We start from the raw sequence: 23,222 nt of genomic DNA on the forward strand, positions 1-23,222 counted from the left end.
ATTTATGCATTTTCTGAGATAAGGTGGTTAAATGGCGAGATACTGTGGTAGGATTGGCTCATTAGGGGAGAGGGAGAGAGAGACACACAGTTGTGTGAAAAAGAAAGTACACCCTCATTGAATTCTATGGGTTTACATATCAGGACATAATAACAATCATCTGTTCCTTAGCAGGTCTAAAAATTAGGTAAATACAACCTCAAGATGAACAACAACACATGACAAATTACACCCCGTCATGATTTATTTAACACAAATAAAGCCAACATGGAGAAGCTATGTGTGAAAAACTAAGTACACCCTTACTGCTTCCATAGGAATTAAGATGCTAAGTAGCAGACAGGTGCTGCTAATCAAATGTCCTTGATTAATTGATCATCAGCAAGTGTGACCACCTCTATAAAAGCCGAAGTTTTAGCAGTTTGCTGGTCTGGAGCATGCAGGTGTGTGTTAACACAATTCCAAGGAGTAAAGACATCAGCCATGATCTTAGAGAAGCAATTGTTGCTGCCCATCAATCTGGGAAGGATTTACGGCCATTTCCAAACAATTTAAAGTCTATCATTCTACAGTGAGAAAGATTATTCACATCCTGAGGAAGGTCCAGTTTGTGGGTCCGAAACGTTGGTGATTTGTATCTTTTCTACAATATATATTCTACAAATCTTAACCTGAGTGATGTCTCCTTGATTAAGTAACCGAGCATTACGAAACGCGCCAGACGGACTTTCTTCCCTCGAGATGATTCGTAGCCTTACTGCAACCCAGAAGCAAACTTACCACCCACCAGAGCTGCTGCCTTCAGCACCACAGCAGAGATGGCATACGGACAGACGCGTACAGAAGAGGAGGCCGGGCACATGCGAGTGTGTCGGGGAGGGGGGGGGGGTGTGATGGCTGTGTGTGGGGGGAGTGGTTGACGGCTGTATCTAGGAGATCGTTATTTGACTCTACTCCCCACGGCTCCTGCTCTCCTGCTTCTGGAAGCAAACATTTCCCCTCTCTTTTATATCTCCTGTGACACAGTACTTCTGTGTCACCACAAGGTGGAGCCTAGCCTCTCCTACTTACTGTTAGTCCCTGGTAACACACTAGTAACCTCTCAGGGGGAGGGAGGGGATATATATATAAAAACATAAATCAGCGCTAAAAAGCTATACATGCAATAAATCCCATCAAAGGATAAAAGTTAATACATTGGTGCCAGGTGTATAAGAAAAGGATATAGGGTAGATGGCTCAAATGTATCCTGGGTTCTGAGCAGCTTCAGCGGAATAAACCAAGTTCCAAAAGAATCTAAAAAAAGCAGAAGCGCATGTCCCAAGGGGCAAAGGCCTCTACCATCAGGGACTCCGTGGTCAGAACAGATCTAGGCTCCAATAAACCCTCCACCACCTGGCTCCTAAGCACACTAGTAAAAGGCACGTTCCTGTGCCCGTCATGCGCGCAATGCGGCAACATCCAAGAGTCCCACCTTAACGTATGAGCAAACAGGCCGCAAATACAGTATGAAGCATTACACCACTTGCAACATGGACTTTGTGCTATAATCTCATCAAATGCCCATACGTTAAGGCGTATGAGGGTGAAACCACAAGAAAACTCAAAGAACGGATAAGTCAGCATAAATCGACCCTTAGATGCAAAGTGCAGGAGCAGCCGGTTTCCGCACACTTCTTACTAGCTGGGCACAGCATCAGCCAATTGTGGGTGCAAGTGATTGACTACGTCCCCTCTCTGTGGTCTAACGGAGGAGCTTCAGTTGTCCTGATGTTACCCCATTATATATGGACCTGTTCACCATCATCCCTCTTTGCCCGTGTCCCACCTTGTAGCACATCTGTTTTTATTATTAGACCACTTGTATTTGTGCACATTGTCACGGGAGACCAGCACTTTTAACACCTTAATACCCGGATACTTTGATTGAGCAAAGCAAGAGATAAAATAAATTGTGATTTATTTTTTTACAGAAATGAACATACACACATTAGTTTACAGAAACACTCAAAATACACTTACTGGGACAGGGGCAAACGAAAAATCTTGTTCCCAAAACGAAATCTTTAGAAGTAGAGTCTCTAGGCACAATTTCCCAGGAGTGGGAGTTGTGCGCAAATAGAGCCCACAGTGGCGCCTCTCGCAACCGCTGTTACTCCGCCAGAGCTGCTTCCTTCGTTCTGCCGCTGTGGTATTGGTTCTGGAACCCTAAGTTCTTACAAACTCTTAAATCTTGTTACGCTGCTACAAACTTGCATAAATCTTAAATGGAACTGGTTACCGATGGGCTGCAGGGTTTCTTATGCACTAAACAGTCCTATACTTAACACGTGCAGCCAATCTCCTCTGTGGGAATAATATTCCCCACCTATCCTGGAGTTGCCTATACTTTGCAAAACCTGGCAGAGGGCTTCTTTGTTTGCTATGGGCATGTGCGAACCTTGCACCTTTGCCGCTTAGCATACCCGACCTAGCCCCTTTTACCTGGCGACATTTTGTCTGAGCTGGCCGGACATCTGGCCCATTTGCCCGGACATTACTAAGATGGGGGATACTTGAATTACCCCTCTCCACTTAACACTCTGGTGAGTGGAAGCCTTTCAACTATGGACTTTTTCCAGACATCCTGGCATCGAACCAGCAGGATGCTTTAGAAGTCCATGGCTGAATATACGCCGTTACCTTGCAGGAGTTTCCTGCCATACATTTTTAAACGACAGTACTTACAAATTAAGCGTTCCCTCTGTCTCTGGCGTGTTAGATGAAAATCCCCATATGGCCAACATGTTGGTACAATTAAAATAGGGGGACTTTAATTCATCAATTTTTATATAACAGTATAACAGACTACAACAGAGCAAACATCGCGAGAACAGCTGACCGAGAGGAGAAGGAGCCAGACTGCAGTCGCTTTGTAACATCAGAAGGCTGAGAGGGGACGGCGTCCTGTGCTTCCCCGGGTGTTCCTCTGCCTGTGCTTCCCCGGGTGTTCCTCTGCCTGTGCTTCCCTGGGTGTGCTACTGCCTGTGCTTCCATGGGTGTTCCTCTGCCTGTGCTTCCCTGGGTGTGCTACTGCCTGTGCTTCCCCGGGTGTTCCTCTGCCTGTGCTTCCCCGGGTGTTCCTCTGCCTGTGCTTCCCTGGGTGTGCTACTGCCTGTGCTTCCCCGGGTGTTCCTCTGCCTGTGCTTCCCCGGGTGTTCCTCTGCCTGTGCTTCCCCGGGTGTTCCTCTGCCTGTGCTTCCCCGGGTGTTCCTCTGCCTGTGCTTCCCCGGGTGTTCCTCTGCCTGTGCTTCCCCGGGTGTTCCTCTGCCTGTGCTTCCCCGGGTGTTCCTCTGCCTGTGCTTCCCTGGGTGTGCTACTGCCTGTGCTTCCCCGGGTGTTCCTCTGCCTGTGCTTCCCCGGGTGTTCCTCTGCCTGTGCTTCCCCGGGTGTTCCTCTGCCTGTGCTTCCCCGGGTGTTCCTCTGCCTGTGCTTCCCCGGGTGTTCCTCTGCCTGTGCTTCCCCGGGTGTTCCTCTGCCTGTGCTTCCCCGAGTGTTCCTCTGCCTGTGCTTCCCTGGGTGTGCTACTGCCTGTGCTTCCCTGGGTCTTCCTCTGCCTGTGCTTCCCCGGGTGTTCCTCTGCCTGTGCTTCCCCGGGTGTTCCTCTGCCTGTGCTTCCCCGGGTGTTCCTCTGCCTGTGCTTCCCTGGGTGTGCTACTGCCTGTGCTTCCCTGGGTCTTCCTCTGCCTGTGCTTCCCTGGGTGTTCCTCTGCCTGTGCTTCCCCGGGTGTTCCTCTGCCTGTGCTTCCCCGGGTGTTCCTCTGCCTGTGCTTCCCCGGGTGTTCCTCTGCCTGTGCTTCCCTGGGTGTGCTACTGCCTGTGCTTCCCCGGGTGTTCCTCTGCCTGTGCTTCCCTGGGTGTGCTACTGCCTGTGCTTCCCCGGGTGTTCCTCTGCCTGTGCTTCCCTGGGTGTGCTACTGCCTGTGCTTCCCTGGGTGTGCTACTGCCTGTGCTTCCCCGGGTGTTCCTCTGCCTGTGCTTCCCTGGGTGTGCTACTGCCTGTGCTGCTGTGAGAGATTTATACCGACATGCTCGCTTTATCTACCACTTTGTAAGTGGGATCAGTGCTGGCATTGTGGAAACCTTAATTATACGTACTTCACCATATTGGCTCTTTCTTCATTTTAGGTTTCCAGTCCCCCCTTTATTACTGGACATTCAAAGTTTGTATCCACGTGTGTGTATTATTTGTAAACACTGTATATAGGTTGCGCCCTCATATATATATATATATATATATATATGAGGGCGCAACCTATATACAGTGTTTACAAATAATACACACACGTGGATACAAACTTTGAATGTCCAGTAATATATATATATATATATATATATATATATATATATATATATATATATATATATATCTCAATAAGCGTCATATACGGATGGTGAGAGATACACTCACCCTTTGATGGTGAATTTAAGCATTTATCCACATAAATGGGATCTGGAACTGTGTTGTCTCCTCTGCGTGGATATGAATGGATCTTTTTTTCACACTTTTCGTAGTTTCCCTTCTTGATTGGATTTATTCTCAATTTAAGATGAATACCATGTAGGGGTGGAGATAGATAAGAGATATATATAGTGCAACAGTTTTATTAAAATATAAAAGTCCTATAAACATATAGGTAATATACTCACTTTGTGAGTATTGAAACAGGCAGTTGGAGAGATTATAATCAATCTGAGTCTCTCACACTCAATTTGTTCCCCGACTCGCTAATGTAAAGACCTGATATTGGGGATCCGTTGTAGACCGTCCTGCTCCGTGTACCGGCGTCCGCTCTCCCTGACCGCCGCACACTTCAGTGTCACGTGTTCTAATCCCAATCTCGCGAGATCTCGTTTGCTTTGCTCACTCGCTCCGGAGCTGTTCTATTTCCAAGGGCTCCTTAGTCGGGTCTCTCTCCACCTCTAGCCGCCGATCAATAATCACCCAACGTTTCACCAATGCGGCTTCTTCATGGGTTTATTTTTGTTAAATAAATCATGACACGGTGTAATATGTCATGTGTTCATCTGAGGCTGTATTTACCTAATTTTTAGACCTGCTAAGGAACAGATGATTGTTATTATGTCCTGATATGTAAAACCATAGAATTCAAAGAGGGTGTACTTTCTTTTTCACACAACTGTATATCTATATCTTCAGCCCGTGTCTCCCCACTGCTGGATGAAGCCTCCCCAATGATCTCCCAGGTGCTGCGGTTACAGCCTCTCTTCTCCACGCCGCTCCCACACATTGTCTCATCCCATCCTCTCCAGCCCGTGTCTCCCCCCTGCTGGATGAAGCCTCCCCAATAATCTCCCAGGTGCTGCGGTTACAGCCTCTCTTCTCCACGTCGCTCCCACACATTTCCTCATCCCATCCTCTCACCTTACTTTTGGTCGTCGTCTTGGTCTTTTAATCTCTCTTGGAATCCAGTTTGTATGTAGTGGAGTATGTGCTGGAGAAGGGGGTGTGTGGTGATGCCTTTATGTGGGGAGGGGGAGGAGGGAGGTAGGGCTTTTTGTGGGATGGGGAAAGGTAGGAGGTGTAAAAAAGAGAAGGGGGTGGGGTGTTAATGATTAAGAGAAAGGGGGAGTGCTGTGAGAGGAGGGATAAATGTTGGGTGTGCGCGTGTGAAAAAGAGGGCGAGTGTGTGCGTGTAAGCGAGAAGGGGGTGAGTGAGGTCTGAAGAGCTGGGGTGCCCCGGATTGTAATAATCCTTCAGGGATGCCCCTGCTCAAAAAAGCTGGAGAACCCCTGGGATAGAGAATGATGGCATCAAAATGACTGTGCACAAAAGAACAGAGAAATCCGCAGCAAATTTGCCCCTGTTCCATAACCATCATACAAACCTTGGTGGGTGGGACCATCAAAGCAGGGTGTACCATCACCGATTTATAATACTCCTTGCAGGGGTCATTTTGGAAAGTCACAGAGCTCTTCATCCATCCTGCGGCAGAACACACAGCACAAGATTAGTACACTTTGCTCCTAGGAGGGACTGACTCCTTAACCATGTCACTGCCATTAGTACACTTTGCCCCTAGGAGGGACTGATCCCTTAACCATGTCACTGCCATTAGTACACTTTGCCCCTAGGAGACTGACCTCTTATCCATGTCACTGCCATTAGTACACTTTGCCCCTAAGAGGGACTGGCCCCTTAAACATGTCACTGCCATTAGTACACTTTGCCCCTAGGAGGGACTGACCCTTTAAACATGTCACTGGGGGCCGTTCCTGGTTATCCAAGATGGCCGCTTGCACCTAGAGCTCCTCCCTCTGGGCCTTTGCAGAATCTGCAGACATCCCAGCACGAACTGGCTTAAAAAGCTAAAAGAGACATAGCGGTGGCTAGCCCAGACCGGGTGCTCTGCAATGAGGGGTGTATTGTCACTGTGACCCCTCACCCGGGAAGTCCCAGAGAAATACAAGATAAAGACATCCCATGAGGCCTAACTCCAGGGGTAAGGCAGAGGCTCCCTTACTGCACTAACACATCCCTGACACAGTCAGAGGGTCCATCTCCCCTACCTGCTGCTGGGAGGTGAGGGACTGCGGGGAACAGCGCAGGTCGTGTCCACGCGGGAGCTCCGGTGACCGTGCGGCAGGAGGGGTGCCGGCAGCGCCCTGGGAACAGGGAGGCTGAGAGGAGACATCGCTGGGAGCATCCCTGCTGCGTGCGGCTTCTAGGAGGCGAGTGAGAGGCCTGATCCCATCACAAGGCCCTGAGAGGCCTGATCCCATCACAAGGCCCTGAGAGGCCTGATCCCATCACAAGGCCCTGAGAGGCCTGATCCCATTACAAGGCCCTGAGAGGCCTGATCCCATCACAAGGCCCTGAGAGGCCTGATCCCATCACAAGGCCCTGAGAGGCCTGATCCCATCACAAGGCCCTGAGAGGCCTGATCCCATCACAAGGCCCTGAGATGCCTGATCCCATCACAAGGCCCTGAGAGGCCTGATCCCATCACAAGGCCCTGAGAGGCCTGATCCCATCACAAGGCCCTGAGAGGCCTGATCCCATCACAGGGTGCTGAGAGGCCTGATCCCATCACAAGGCCCTGAGAGGCCTGATCCCATCACAAGGCCCTGAGAGGCCTGGTCCCATCACAAGGCCCTGAGAGGCCTGATCCCATCACAGGGCCGAGAGGCCTGATTCCATTACAAGGCCCTGAGAGGCCCAATCCCATAAAAAGGCCCTGAGAGGCCCAATCCCATCACAAGGCCCTGAGAGGCCCGATCCCATCACAGGGCCCTGAGAGGCCCGATCCCATCACAGGGCCCTGAGAGGCCTGCTGCATGTAAGGGGAACTGCAAATACACCACACAGCACTGCAAGCTATAGGAGGAGTCCCCCTTAAAGGGCCAGACACAACTATAACATTACTCCTATAGTACAAAGACTTCCTCACAAAAACAAGGCAGGCACAGCTGCATTTTCACTCTTTTCTGACCAGGCAGCTGAACTGTGGCTTAATGGACAGAGAAATTAAGATGTAAGGTGAGGGCACGTCTCCCCCGCTCCCTATTGCCAGCAAACTACAAATGTAAATTCTCATCTACTCAGAATGTGACAGCTAAACAAGTCACTGTACACAACGCTTGGATTTTTAACCCCTAAAAGGCTGCTGGATTACTCGGCACTGTCACATGGAAAGATTTCTTTCCCCGCTGGGCACTAACATGTTGCAAAAGGCTCAAAGAGCGGCGAAAGAGAGAGAGAAAAAAAAAAAGACACACCAAAACCCACTGACACCACCTGTACCTCTGAACTGGAACCAGACTAGCTGGACAAATCAAAGTCTGCAGAGACATATGAATCCATCACACAGACCATTGATTCTAATATGAGGCAGAACAGCGCTGATTTGAGGAGGCTGTTTGCAGAGCTCAGGGAAGAGATGGCCACTAATGCGGCCCAACAGTTTGCGGAGTTCAGGGAACAGACGGTCACTAATACGAACAGGCTGCTCGCAAAGGTCAAGGGTGAGATGACCAGATCAACCAGAGGTTTGCAGAGTTTAAAGGAGAGATTGCCACAATAACTAAGCAAAGCAATGACCACACATCTAGAATCAATAATGTTGAAATAAGAGTCTCAGACATAGAGGACCAAACTACCTCTCATATGCTGCTCATGGACGAGCTAAAAACTGCAAATTGACCATCAAGATAGATGACTTGGAGAACAGGTCAAGGAGAAACAACATAAGAATTGTAGGCATCTCTGAGGAGGTCAAAACAACAGATCTCCTGGCATTCGCCTCAGAGGATCTCCCCAGACTTTTAAAGATGGACGACCAGCACATCCCACTTAAAATCGAGAGAGCACACAGGTTGGGCCCAGAAAGAGATAACCTCTCCAATACTACTAGACCCAGACCGGTACTGATTAAGATGCCGGACTTTCAGGATAAGGTGGCCATGTCGAGAGCCTTTAGAAAAACCCGTGAACTCTTGTTTAAAGGAAACAAAATGTTCCTCTTCCAGGACTTTTCAGTAGACCTCAGTAAGAGAAGAAGGGAGCTCACCCCTATTTGTTCTTCTCTTTTCAAAAGGGGTATCAAGTTCACCCTAATATACCCGGCGATCCTCAAAGTTTTCCGAGATGATGGGGTTAAATCCTTTGATTCACCAGAGGAGGCGGAGCATTTGATTCTTGAAACGCAAAACACGGTTATGGAACCGAACTCTTGAAGGACGCATCGATACCCCTGGGCTCCTGGTAGCAGCCACAGTCTGAGCTAACATGCTTAGTATACAACATGGTTTGTTATCTAAATTTGGTCTCTTTATTGTTTTGGTTGCCTCTTCCCCTCTGTTTTCCCATTTCCCCCCTTTTCTCTGCTCTCTTCCGCGCTCTCTCCTTGACTCGCAGGTGCTGCAAATCCACATCTCTATATCTCAATCACAGAAAGGTTCCTATCACGAGATGTTCTTCTGTACCAGATAAGATGACAAAGATAACTTCCTGGAACGTGGGTGGTATTAAATCCCCGATGAAACGCAGACAGATACTTAACCACCTAAAGATGTTAGGTGCAGACACGGCCTTGTTACAGGAAACACACCTGACACAGACAGAACATGACAAGCTAAACAGGGCTGGGTCCCATCGTGTTTTTCCTCTCACTACAACAGTAAAAAGAGAGGGGTCACCATCCTCATTGGGAAGGGGGTCCCATTCCAACTGGAAAATCAGCTGTGTGACCCTTAGGGTAGATTCATAATTATTTAGGGAAAATTAAGGGGGATTAAGACTTCTCTGACAAACAATATACGCCAACAGTTCATGACTGAACCTTTTTCAATGCCCTCTTGGGTAACCTAGCACCCCTAGCCACGGATCACCAAATCATACTAGGGGGAGATTTTAATATAGTAGAAGACCCAATATTGGATAGGTCAACATCTTCCACAACCAAATCTAAAAGGATACAATGTAAGATCAAAAGCCAGTCAGACATTACATTTCTTAAAAAACAATTGAATCTTGTAGACCCCTGGAGACTGCTCTACCCATTAGAGAGGGATTATACCTGTGTTTCGCGTGCACATAATTCAATGTCACGCATTGATTACCTGTTGGTCTCGTCCCCTCTTTTCCAGAAAATATCCAAAGCTAAGATATATAATGCCTGTATATCAGACCACTCCCCCGTAGGGCTCCAAATACAGTTGGACCCTGATACGTTGGTTCAGAGAACATGGTCATTCCCCTCCAAATTGTTAGCTCAGGACAGCTTTGGAGCTGCAGTCCATAATAAATGGGCACAATTCAAAGAAAATAACGCGGAACATATAGGAGACCCCTTTATGTTTTGGGAAACAGCTAAAGTAGTCCAAAGAGGGGACATAATTTCGTACGTCTCTTCCAGAGAAAAAAACATAACGAAAAACATCTTTATTGTAACCAAAAATTAACTGAAACATACTCTAAATTCAAAGAAACACCAACCCCTCCAAACAAGGAGGAGTATTTGGTGAAAAAAGGGAGCTGGGGGTATTACTACATGTAAGAGAATTGCTGAATCAAAACTATAGAAATGCAAGATTCATGCGTTACGGAAATAAAGCTGGGAAAATGCTAGCTAACTTAGTATCAAATAATCGCTTCACATGTCATATTGCGGCCCTGAGAGACCAGACTGGGACTAGGCACACGTGTACCAAAAAAATAGCAGATATCTTGCATAAATTCTATGCAGACCTATATAATCATCCAGACATTAACCTAGATCAGCAGGATAGATTCAGGAGAGATTTGAGGATCCCTCTGCTGTCAGAGAGCTCAAAAAATATTCTAAACAGCCCCATCACCATAGAAGAAGTCTCTAGAGCCATTAAACAGCTTAATACACTTAAAGCACCGGGACCTGATGGTTATTCGGCCGAATATTTTAAACATGACAGTAGAAATAACACCACATCTGGTAGAGGTATATCATCGAATAATGTCACTAGGAGAAAGACCCCTGGGTTTTGGTTCAGCGGTAATCAAACTAATCCCCCAAAAAAGATAGAGACCTGGAAGAGCCGGCTTCCTACCGACCAATTTCCTCCTTAATCTTGACTACAAAATATTCACCAAAATTCTGGCAGGTAGAAGTAAACATCTTCTCCCTGAGGTGATACACCCAGACCAAACTGGCCTTGTGAAGGGTAGACATTCAGTCACCCATATACGGAAACTATTGACGGCCATTCAATATTATGGAGAGGCCAATGGACCTTCCTCTGCCCCAGATGACCACGAACCGGGCTGTGTTCTAAGTCTGTTCGATATAACATGGCCTCACCTGTTTCAGACCCTAGAGAGGTTCGGGCTCAGAGGGAGCTTTACAGAATCCCTTAAAACTATATATGCCCAATCAAGTGCCTCAATCTCTTTCAGCGGTAAATTATCAGGACCGTTCAAACTCTATAGAGGGACCAGACATGGTTGCCCACTTTCGCCATTGCTATTTGATATGGCTATTGAACCTCTGGCTATCGCTTTGAGAGAGACAATTAAAAGGGTTACAAATTGGGAACCAAATAATAAAATTGGCTTTATATGCAGACGATTTGCTTTTGTTCTGTGCAGATCCGGCTAATCAGTTACCGCTAATAATGCAAATTATTGACAACTACCAAACTTTTTCAGGCTATAACATACATTTTTACAAAATCTGAGGTTCTCTGGCTGGGGAAGGAAACTCTAGATTTCATAGGCCCACCAACACCATTTAAAGTCGCTAAGGATTCCACTAAGTATCCGGGTATTCAGTTTCCCCTGAACCTACAGAAGCTGTATGAGCTGAATTATATTCCCATCATAAACACAATTGGCAGAGTTGGCAGGATGGATGAATCTACCATTAACTATGTCTGGTAGGATTGCTTTAATTAACATGGTTTCTTTCCCGAAGCTTCTGTACTAAATACAGACACTTCCCCTGCTTATAAGGAAAAAAGATACCACAAAGAGACAGAGATTTTTCCAATTTTATTTGGAACAACAAAAACACAGGATCAGTCTACAAAGGCTACAGAGCGATAGAGAACAGGGGGGTCTGACCCTCCCCGATGTGGGAGCGTTTAATGTGGTGGCGCTGACTAGGTACATTAGGGATTGGCTACTTGACAAGGCAGAGATTGTGAATTCGGGAATAGAGGGACAGCTGGCTCTCCCACACTCCCTGGGGTTCCTGCTCTCCCACACTCCCTGGGGTTCCTGCTCTCCCACACTCCCTGGGGTTCCTGCTCTCCCACACTCCCTGGGGTTCCTGCTCTCCCACACTCCCTGGGGTTCCTGCTCTCCCACACTCCCTGGGGTTCCTGCTCTCCCACACTCCCTGGGGTTCCTGCTCTCCCACACTCCCTGGGGTTCCTGCTCTCCCACACTCCCTGGGGTTCCTGCTCTCCCACACTCCCTGGGATTCCTGCTCTCCCACACTCCCTGGGGTTCCTGCTCTCCCACACTCCCTGGGGTTCCTGCTCTCCCACACTCCCTGGGATTCCTGCTCTCCCACACTCTCTGGGATTCCTGCTCTCCCACACTCTCTGGGATTCCTGCTCTCCCACACTCCCTGGGGTTCCTGCTCTCCCACAGTCCCTGGGGTTCCTGCTCTCCCACACTCCCTGGGGTTCCTGCTCTCCCACGCTCCCTGGGGTTCCTGCTCTCCCACGCTCCCTGGGGTTCCTGCTCTCCCACACTCCCTGGGGGTCCTGCTCTCCCACGCTCCCTGGGGTTCCTGCTCTCCCACACTCCCTGGGGTTCCTGCTCTCCCACACTCCCTGGGATTCCTGCTCTCCCACACTCCCTGGAATTCCTGCTCTCCCACACTCCCTGGAATTCCTGCTCTCCCACAGTCCCTGGGATTCCTGCTCTCCCACACTCCCTGGGATTCCTGCTCTCCCACACTCCCTGGGATTCCTGCTCTCCCACACTCCCTGGGATTCCTGCTCTCCCACACTCCCTGGGTTTCCTGCTCTCCCACACTCCCTGGGATTCCTGCTCTCCCACACTCCCTGGGTTTCCTGCTCTCCCACGCTCCCTGGGATTCCTGCTCTCCCACACTCCCTGGGTTTCCTGCTCTCACAATCCCCGAGGTTCCTGCTCTCCCACACTCCCTGGGGTTCCTGCTCTCCCACACTCCCTGGGATTCCTGCTCTCCCACACTCCCTGGGTTTCCTGCTCTCCCACACTCCCTGGGATTCCTGCTCTCCCACACTCCCTGGGTTTCCTGCTCTCCCACGCTCCCTGGGATTCCTGCTCTCCCACACTCCCTGGGTTTCCTGCTCTCACAATCCCCGAGGTTCCTGCTCTCCCACACTCCCTGGGGTTCCTGCTCTCCCACACTCCCTGGGATTCCTGCTCTCCCACACTCCCTGGGATTCCTGCTCTCCCACACTCCCTGGGGTTCCTGCCCTTTCTACAGGAGAAGGATAATGCAAATAGCATTCTGAATGGCATTATGTTTGGAGATACTGTAAGAGCCTAGCGTAAAGTAAGAAAATATTTTAAACTACCACATCCAGGTTGTTACCGATTGTAGGGAACTCAGACTTTACGGCAGCCCAAGAGACCGCAGTTTTCAGGACTTGGGCCAGTAGAGGACTTGTTCATGTCACAGACTGTTTTAACACGGGACAACACATTTTCCCAACAACTCCAAGAAAGTTATCAATTACTAAATAAATACTTCTTTGCCTACTTACAGCTAAGACATTATGTGACTTCCTTGATGAGGGAACATCCATCCCTATTAGAACACAATGCCTTGGCGTCCGGTCTTGAGATCTCCATTCAAACAGGTTTTACATCTAAACGTATCTATACCGCCCTTATAGAGTCCCGTACTGTGGGTCTCTGGAGTCTTTTATTGGTTAAGTGGCAGGTGGGCTTCCCTGATCTGATAGATGAAGAGGTCCTAGTCAAAGGCTTCGGGAGTGTCCGTTCCATTACTCTGGATACAAATTTTAGGGAACTGCAAATTAGAATATTGAACCGTGCATTCCTCACCCCAGTACAACTAAACTAATTTCAGCACTTTTCTCCAATTGGGTGTAAAAAATGCGGCAGTACTAGCGCCAATATCTCACATTGCCTGTGGTACTGCAGAAAAATAAAGACATTCTGGAATAAAACCTTAACGTTTCTAAACAAATTGCTAACAACAAAGCTTCCCCGTGACTTTAAACCAATGTTATTTGGATATATGGAAGGCTGGAAAACCTTGACGGTCAGTTTGCCGCAGCTGGCGGGAATGATTCTCCTTTTGGCGCGCAAGCTGATTCTGGTCAACTGGCTAAAACCATTCGCTCCAACAATTGGATAATTACAATCTTATCTGTTCGCAGTTAGGATGAGGGGAAAATTTGACTCATTTGGAGACAATATGAAAAGAACAGATACATTCCTGAGTAAGTGGAAACCTTTTTTGGACACACTGCCTCCCGACACAAAGAGGTTATGGGCCCCTTTAAATAGTCAGACTGGGTGTCCACTGCACTGCTACACAGGTCTTGGGATAGGCTAAAGGAACTATATGGTGCGGAGGAGTTGGCGGTGAGATGTGAGGACCTGCAGAGCGCTTTCTTTTCTCTCTATCCCTTTTTCTCCCCCCCCCCCACCCTCATTATTTGTATCATTTAAAGTTTAACAGTTAAGAAAATATAAAATGCTGTAAGCTTATGGTTGCCTCAATGTTCACTATGTTTTATTCATCTTATTGTATGTTGTAACCATACTCACAGATAATAAAGAAATTAAAAAAATTAAAAAACATGTCACTGCCATTAGTACACTTTGTTCCTAGGAGGCACTGACCTGTGTCACTTACCCATCATACCTTCGAACCAGTTGATTTTGTCACTGCAGCTGCTGTCAAACGTTCCCATTCTGGCCACATCCGCCTGGCTTTCCGCCCAAGCCACCTAGTACATGAGCGCAATAGCCATTTATCCTGGGTACTGAAGCTAGATAGCCTTTGCGCACACCATTTTTTTTTGCATGTAATACTTTTTTTACCACCTTAAATAAATATCTTTTACTTGTGTTCGTTTCAAAATCGGACGCTCCGTTCATGAGCTACAAGCGGTTAAAATATTTAGTGTCCGGGAGATTAAAATGGAGCTCTCCCCAGAGCCCAGTGTAAAGTTTCCCAGAATAACCCAGAAGCTAGAGATTCAGAAATATGAGGATTTTTAAACGCAAGAAAACATTTTATTTGTAAGAGAGGGATGTGCTCAGGGAGCAAGAAACAGACTTTATACGAGTTAAACTCACATCGGCTTCTGGGGATTGCGGCTTTAATATTAAAATAGCTAATTTCGCAGAGAGTCGAACGAGGTCCCTTATTGCTTTTTACCTTGTACAAATACAGCCAGTTCCAACCAAAGCTGACTATGATGCTCAGAACGAAGAAACGCTTTATCTGCGTAAACCAAGCCACGTGAGTCCACAGCTCGGTGGCGACCATCGAAATGATACACAGCGGACAGAGGAGGACCTGAGGAATCAGACACGGGGTTAAAAAAAAAAAACATTAACGGGAATATTATAAATAATATTAATATAATACATACATTCGAGATAACAGCGGTAGGATTTTCAGAAAGCGCCATTATTAAAACACTAGCACAATTGTTAAAACGCACACACGGATTCCCTCGCTGTGTAAATTAGCACAGAATTCTTGTACCCAAGAGCTTGCAATCTCATTTCCCATTACCCGAGGCATTAGGAGATGAAGAAATCTGCTCAAGTAGAGCTAGCAGAGAGACTCCCACTTCATAGATCAGTATGTTAAGTAGTGCTGTATCCGGGAGACTCCGGGGGTTTGCCATTTCCTCACCCAGAATGAACCCAGAAAAAAAACTCTAGGCTCCAGTCTACAGATTGCCGAATATTCTCAAATTTGTCTTCATCTTAAAAATTTGAATGGGAGAATATACGAAAACGCAGAAAAAAAATTGACAACATATTAGACAAGTAGAGCATTTTCCATGTTTTTCTGAAAATCGAAGAACCCCTCCCCCGCACGCACGGAATTTCGACACATTCGTCCCCGTCTACTCAAGACTGCACACCTAGTATTATAGAAAATAATAAAGTAAAACACAAAATCTGGACTAAGCATAAACATCAAAAAATATAAACATTTGTTGAAAACCCAAATGAGCAGTATTTATTTGATCCCGTGGTAACGTTATGCAGTAAATACCGTGCCGATGTCGCATTATCCGGCGTTCATCTTAAAATGCCTCAAAGCTCTACACTGAGGTCACTTCACATGGGTTCCAATGCTGACGGTATAGTTGAGAGCTGATCAACTTCCATTTGGATAACCCAAGGGGAATAAAGTGATCAACAGGACTCGACGTCTATACACCCCCAGCAAGTCAGTCATTCACCACCGCTCTTCCATGGTTGTCTTCCAACTGAAGCAAAGAATTGAAGAACAGAAGATGGATGGAGCCACATACAGATGGGACCTCAAGAGTACATCATCTCAGTCTGAGGCCTCATCGGTGGGGCTGAACATCAGCATAGCTCCCATCAGTTAAAATCTGCGATTTCCAACTCCAGTCCTCAGCAACTCCCAGCAGGTCGGGTGGATATCCCGGCTTCAGCACCGGCGGCTCAACCAATGGCTCAGTCATTGTGACGGAACAACCTGTCGGGATATCCTTAAACCTAACCTGCTGGGGGTTACTGACGACTGGAGTTTGAATCACCCGACAACCTATTGTAGCATGAAACGCAAAATAGATAAGTATCAGCAAGGTCCAAACTTACCTGTCGCCATTCACGATGGCTTCTTCCATGTTTACCACCGCCTTTATTTTTTTATGAATTTATGCCAACCAGACTCTTTTTTTTAAAGTTTGTGTTATTATACGAAGGGTGCAGTGTTGAGTCTCCATGTCTTTCCTTGGTTGTTTCATGTCGTTTGTCCGAGACAGTTACCAGCCGCTCGTAATCGATTATTTTCCATGGGTCGTATGCCTATTTATTTAGTCTCCTCTCCCAGAATCCTCTGCTAGTCTCGCTCTTTGGTTTCTCCCTCCCAAGTGAGGGCAGTGACATCATCAGAATGGAACTAAAGCTTGGTCCCATTCTCTCCGCCATGTTGTTTTATCCCCAGGCATCAGGGAATTTTAAAGGACACAAAAAAAAAAGTAGGAGGGGGGCTGCAGGAGCGTGGAGGGATGAGCTTTCAACTTTCTAATATAACGCTGACAGTGTATGTAGCATCGCACAAAGAGCTTACAATCTCATTTTCGTACTTGAGAAAGAGAAATGGATTTGCCAAAGATCAGAATTGGGATTCGAACCGCGGTCTTCCTTTTCAAAAGCAATGATGTCATAACGGAGCGCCCTTACAGTACGGTTATAGTGCAACTCAACGTGGAGATCTCTGGTCGACCCAAACACTTCCATCCATGGTACCAACTGTCATGATAATATCATGAGATATTATGCATTTTCATCCATCTGGTGCTTCAGGGGTTAATGAAGGCACAAGTTGGGTTTAAAAATACAATATATGGGGTCTGGGATCTATGCTGGTTTTCAAAGGTAACTTAATTGAAGTTGGATTCGAAAAGTACAAAGTAATAGTTTATGGCTTCTTAACCCCTTGGCCAGGCATAGTGTTAAAATGGATAAGATCTAGAGATAAGAACATATGCTTTGCAAGAGATGGGTTCTCTAACAAACAAAAGGTTTTCAAAACTTCCCTGGAAGAGTGCTATGGATTGCCAGGGGGCTGGGACTATCCTATACCATCCCAAAGTTATGAAATATGGAATCATGGACTTGACAGCGATGCCGACGTATACAATTTTGATATTTGCATTCATGACAGAGATAAACGCGATAAAACCAGATATGGGTGGTCTAGCACGTGAAGAAGGGACAGATTCATTTGTTGCTCAAGTTTAGGATTAAGACGGTCGTGATTTGTCTTGTTGCGTCCGCCATGAGAGCCTGAATGTATTGATGTAGCTCACGTGTGTGTAAGAATTAGAGCTGGGAAGTTATGAGTGCGGTTATATACTGAGCGAAGTTTAAACGTGGTTTTGTAAAAGTGTTTTTTACTCGGTCATAAAACTAAATCTCACAGCTGATTTACGACAGGTGGGTTTATGCTGTTTCAATGAGAAAGAATACTAGATAAAACAGCAAAGTTTTATGAAAAATCAGATTTCAACTGATGTGTGTTTGGACCAAGCACGTGATTTCTCAACTTCCTGCGCCAGTGACCTCCCTTGGGAGGAAACCTATGGCATTTGGGTAATGTACTGTATAAAGATTTCTATGTTTTATCCTGTTATTTTGAGAAACTATTCTGCATTTATTGTAATTGTATGTCCTTGTAATCCTTTTTCTGTAATCTAAGCAATGTATTTGTATATATATATATATATATATATATATATATATATATATATATATATATATATATATATATATATATATATATATATATATATACATATATACATATATACATATATACATATATACATATATATATATATATATACATATACACATATACACAGTGGTTGACAAATCACCAAAAAATCTACTCGCCACCTAGTACCAAACGTGTTATATATATATATATATATATATATATATATATATATATATATATATATATATATATATATATATATATATTATATATATATATATATATATATATATATATCTCTGAAGAGAGTATTTACCACTTTTTCTACAACAGATGTGTGTGTTAAGTGCATAGTTTTTTCTATCAAACAGGGACCTGAGACCCTGTTAAATATATTAATTTTACATCTTTTATGTGCATAAATATATCGGGTGGTGGCAGCGTATACATGATTGCAATTGAGTAAGGGGTTAATATTAACTCATTGAAGGTACCTTGCTCAGGCGAAATGTGAGTTGGCTAGAGTAGCCGTGTGTATTAACCCTGGTTGCATATCTAAGTCACGTGCTCACGTGTGTACTGTCCATGACAAGTGGTATATGGGGACAGGTTAAGGGAAGATGTTACTCATCTGAGGGATCTTTGCGAAGGAGAAGAGTCTGGCAGCTTGCGAACTGTGTATTGACCCATGTCCCGTATGCAGGTCACGTACTCACAGGTGTGTCGTACGTGACACCAACCCTCTTACCATAAAGGCAGTGTATGGGTCCACCCCAAAATAATCTTCAAACCTCCACCGCCACGCCTCCGCATCGTGCTCCTTGAAATGTACCAGGGTCTTGCTCAGGGCCTCATCGAGGGCGCCCGGGTTCCAGTCATCGTCGTCAAGGAACTTCTGGATCTCCGCCAGCATCTGCTTGGTTAGCAAGACCTCCGCGTCGTAATGGGCCTCAGCTTGGGATTCATCTGGCTGAGATAAAAGAGTGGATAGGAACAGATGTTGGTTCATTTAGGAGTGACATTTCTCATGTCTTTGGGGTGACCTTATTAAAGCCTATGAGGGCAGCTGGTGTGTGTAAGAGTGTGATCCTATTAAAGCCTATGGGGGCAGCTGGTGTGTGTAAGAGGGTGTCCCCTTTATAATCTATAGGGGCGACAGCACCATAGTGATGAGACCCTGCACAATCAAGTTCTGGCTCAGGGTAATTTATTGAAAATAACCAGATTTCCCTATTGACGTGGCATGCTGGTTATTGCTCCATACGCTACTCTCCCACTCACGCCCCCCCTCCGCTCGCCCACTCCTCCTCATCCTCTCACACACATCCCCACCTCCTCTTCCCAGCCCTCCCCCTCACACACATGTATATGCCCGCGCACATTTCTTTAATGAAGCCAATAGTATTGTTTTCTAAAATGTTATTTTTTATAAGCTACCAAGGATTGCACCATTAAAAGCCATTAATTACAGCTAATAACGGCAAACAACACCCACAGAAACGAAGGCAGCAAAACTGCGAGGATTTGCAAACTCACCAACCCCAGACGTCCGACCTCGTTCAGGATCTTATGCAGGTGACGCTTGAAAATTGGGTTACTATTACTTTGGGGCGACTTTAATTCCTCTTTCTTACTATAGACCTCCAGCTGCAAAAAAAAAACAAAAAAAAAACCACAACATACAGAATTAGGGGATTTATGAGCAGGACAGTAACTCATATTAATCACGAGTGGTCTGACACTCGCAGTTTTATTTTGGTAATTTTGCTGTATATTTGTACTTTTTAATAATAATAAATCCATAAGACACACACATCTATATCTCTCTCGATCTCTCTACACACCAATTTTGTCAGATTAGAAAGCAATGTTTTTTTCAATAAAGTTCAATTGAAAAGTACATACTAGCCTTATAAAATCGGAACCACGCACTGTGCGAGCCAATCAGCAGTCCAGTGTATGAGGTAGGAGGGTAAAATGAAGGAAGCTCTGTCTTGGGGGCCTGAAGCAGCCATTTTGCTTGTGGCTGGTAGCTCAAACCGAGAGAGACACACAGAGACAGAGAGAGACACACAGAGAGCGACGCACACAGAGACAGACACACACTCGCAGTTTTATTTTGGTCATTTTGCTGTATATTTGTACTTTTTAATAATAAAAAATCCATAAGACACAGAGACAGAGAGAGACACAGAGAGAGATAGCTATAGTGTGTGTGTGTGTGTGTGTGTGTGTGTGTGTGTGTATAAACTTTTTTCTGTGCAGCTACTACTGAATCACACATACTGTACACAAACTTAGTGAGCTACTGTAAAGGTTTTATGTGGTTGCGGCTTAAAATGTTTTGTCCACGAGATGGAACTAAATGATTCATACTTCTGAGAAGAAAATATATACACATTATCAGTGGTTGACAAATCACCCAAAAATCTACTCGCCGAACCAAAAAATCTACTCGCCACCTAGGCCCGCCTCCATTCCCTCCCTGCTTGGGCGGCCATGAGGAGGTCGCCACGGGGTCAAATCCAGTCGCCACGGGCCTGTAGGTGAATGGATTTGTCGAACAGTGCACATTATTACTACACTAACCCTGTATGCGCGTGTTCTTTTCTTTCTTATTACCTTGCAGAAGACGTGACCATTTAGACATAAAAGTCACAGTTACATCGCCAGCCTCAATTTTACACTCACGCAACACACCTCACGTTAGCACACAGCATGACGCCGGCTGCCTAATCAAGTTACACCGCCGCTTCCCCAATGGCCAGTTACCTGGACACCATAGTTATGGGGCGGCCTACTCCAGTCCTCAAGGGCCACCAACAGGTCAGGTTTTTAGGATATCCATGCTTCAGCACAGGTGGCTCAATCAGTGGCTCAGTCATAATGACTGCACCCCCTGTGCTGAAGCAACTGCAGGGACCCTACCACTCAAACTGCAATAGGAATATTCAGATATCGATTTACATGGACTACTAGTCTATATATTATATTCCACAGAGCGCGCTATACATAGGATCTTTTCTGGTCCCTTTTTGGGGACGTACCCTGTAAATCGAGCTTCCATGACATGTATGAAGGTCATGCCCCAAATTTACTAGACTATGGAAACAGATTTTCCATATGTTGGCCCTTTTACACAGGGGAGAGGACACCGCGAGATCTATGTTCGGTTCTGTTGGGCAGACCAATTCCGAACCAAGACATGCATACACAAAAGCTAAATCTCCCACATCTTTATAAAAAGTGAATGTATAATGGCAGGCAACTGGGAAACCCCTGATGCACCAACTTTGCCCCAGGTAAAGAATACGACCTGCGAAGTGTTGGCTATGGAAGAGACTCCATGAGTAAATTCGATCAGACCTGGGCTCCCCGGTTGGAGCGGCTCAGTCAGGTTTGAAGTCTCAGTCCTTTGTATATTTATTCTGATAAGAACATAATTACTGGAAATTGTGAATGTCAAATGTGTTATAGTAGATATGTGTACAGTGACCAGGGTAGAGAGCAACACATAAGGAAACTTCAGACACAAAAGAAAAAAGAGGCCACTCTGGAAACTACAGTAAAATGGAACCCCAAAAAGAATTAGAGAAATACGAGCAATATAAAAAAATACACATGTTAGCTCTAACGGTGCTGTAAGGTGAATAATATAAGAAAGAAAACAGAACTTCCAAAATAAGCACTCAGGGTATACCAAAAAATACAAAAGTTTCTTAGACAGACTAAGACATAAACATTATTCTAAAAGGCTGAACGCCATCTGATAGACACAGAATAATTAACAGAATAATCTGTGCACTGAGCACTTATTTCGGAGAGAATACCCCATATACTGCAACTCATAGTTGAAACCCCGAGTCTCAATATACAGACTCAGCAGGGAACAGGACATTAATTCCCTGCAGGAGCCTAGACCGTTTGGTCTAAAAAAAATTCAATGTCTAGTCAGCAAAAACATGTGCATATAATACACCTATGTACTAATAAGCAAAATACACAGAGTATATATTGAATACGTGTTGCCATGAACAGAATTGTACAATATCATCATACATCACCTAAATGAAGGTGTAGTCCCACGATCTTGGATATACATATTGTAATGCAGTCTCTTAATGCAAAGCGTTCGTAGTCACAGACTGGAGCAGATGGAAAACGCAGTCACCAAGCTTGCATGCCAATATGCGTCACGTGTCATCCGTGTTACAGAAGACGTTCTCAGCCACCCAGCCTGCTGGACCAGCCTGGGACCCAAACCCAGGAAGAGACTCCATGACACTGAACAAGCATGCTGTAACCGGTGGCGTTGCATACCCTGCGGAGGCAGCAGAGCTGCCCTGTCAGGGCTGCAGTATCCAGAGGGATTTCCTGGGATAGAGTTCCCACAACACAGATACAGACTTTATATTCTTGTTACAGACATGCGAGTGTATTGTTTAAACTGGAAGATAGCTTAGCTACCCAGTGGGACAGTCAGGGACACAGTGGTGTAGTCGACCTCCCTACTGTGGAGTAGGCTTTTATTTTATGATTTTGGTTTGCCTTAAAGGGACAGTGTGCCTAAGTTATACTGTTTGGATGAGTGGGAAATAAACCACAGAAGAATTTGTTAAAGCCTTAAATACAACGTTTGGACTCTTTCTGTGCCTACCGCGAGGCCGCCCTGATGTGTGTGTTTAATTATAATCTCATCTTCAGACCATGTCTCCCCAGGCTCATTTCGCTTCGTCTCCGGTTCCGTACCTATGGGTTTACCAAATCCTTAGGCCTCCTGACCCCCCACTACTGGGACATATGCCTGCACGCTGAGGCATTCAATATTCACCCTACTACCATCCTTGCTCGGGAGCAATACGCAGACCGTTACTACCACGACATTTATCATATAACCCTCAATGATGGGTTTAATGGGGCTGTAAGGTGAACTATTATCAACAGGGATGGGGAGTATCACCTCTATACACACACCCTGCTTCTCCTATTAGGCTCACTGTACTGCGGTTCATATTCAGATAGGGCCATTTTACAAGTATACTTTAGGGATTACCACTACCAGTAGATCCTTATTAGAGCCAATTATCCAATTACATGTTCGATACTTAGTAGCTTCCTGATTTCCCCTTGCAATTATGTCTGTTGATTGAAGTTACATTTAGAACGCACCTGCACCACTATAGCCGCCTAGTAACAACACATATGATTTAATGTCACTGTGTGACTGAACACATCGCTACACTTCCATACTTTGCAGCATTCTACGGGCA

The 23,222-nt window shown here is 45.8% G+C and overlaps 1 protein-coding gene across 4 annotated transcripts in view; it reads right to left on the reverse strand.

Moving 5' to 3' along the window:
• CLCC1 (chloride channel CLIC like 1) overlaps positions 1-23,222 on the reverse strand; it is a 67,181-nt gene that overhangs the window by 29,929 nt on the left and 14,030 nt on the right. For all 4 annotated transcript variants that reach the window (XM_075617084.1, XM_075617082.1, XM_075617083.1 and 1 more), the window contains exons 4-8: positions 19,489-19,599; positions 18,701-18,922; positions 14,896-15,036; positions 14,368-14,461; positions 5,890-5,987 (exon numbers count right to left, since the gene is read on the reverse strand). In XM_075617084.1, coding sequence (XP_075473199.1) covers positions 5,890-5,987; positions 14,368-14,461; positions 14,896-15,036; positions 18,701-18,922; positions 19,489-19,599 — 666 coding nt within the window. The remainder of the gene's footprint in view (positions 1-5,889; positions 5,988-14,367; positions 14,462-14,895; positions 15,037-18,700; positions 18,923-19,488; positions 19,600-23,222) is intronic.

This window comes from Ascaphus truei, chromosome 10 (assembly GCF_040206685.1).
Source record: "Ascaphus truei isolate aAscTru1 chromosome 10, aAscTru1.hap1, whole genome shotgun sequence".
NCBI classification, from domain to species: domain Eukaryota; kingdom Metazoa; phylum Chordata; class Amphibia; order Anura; family Ascaphidae; genus Ascaphus; species Ascaphus truei.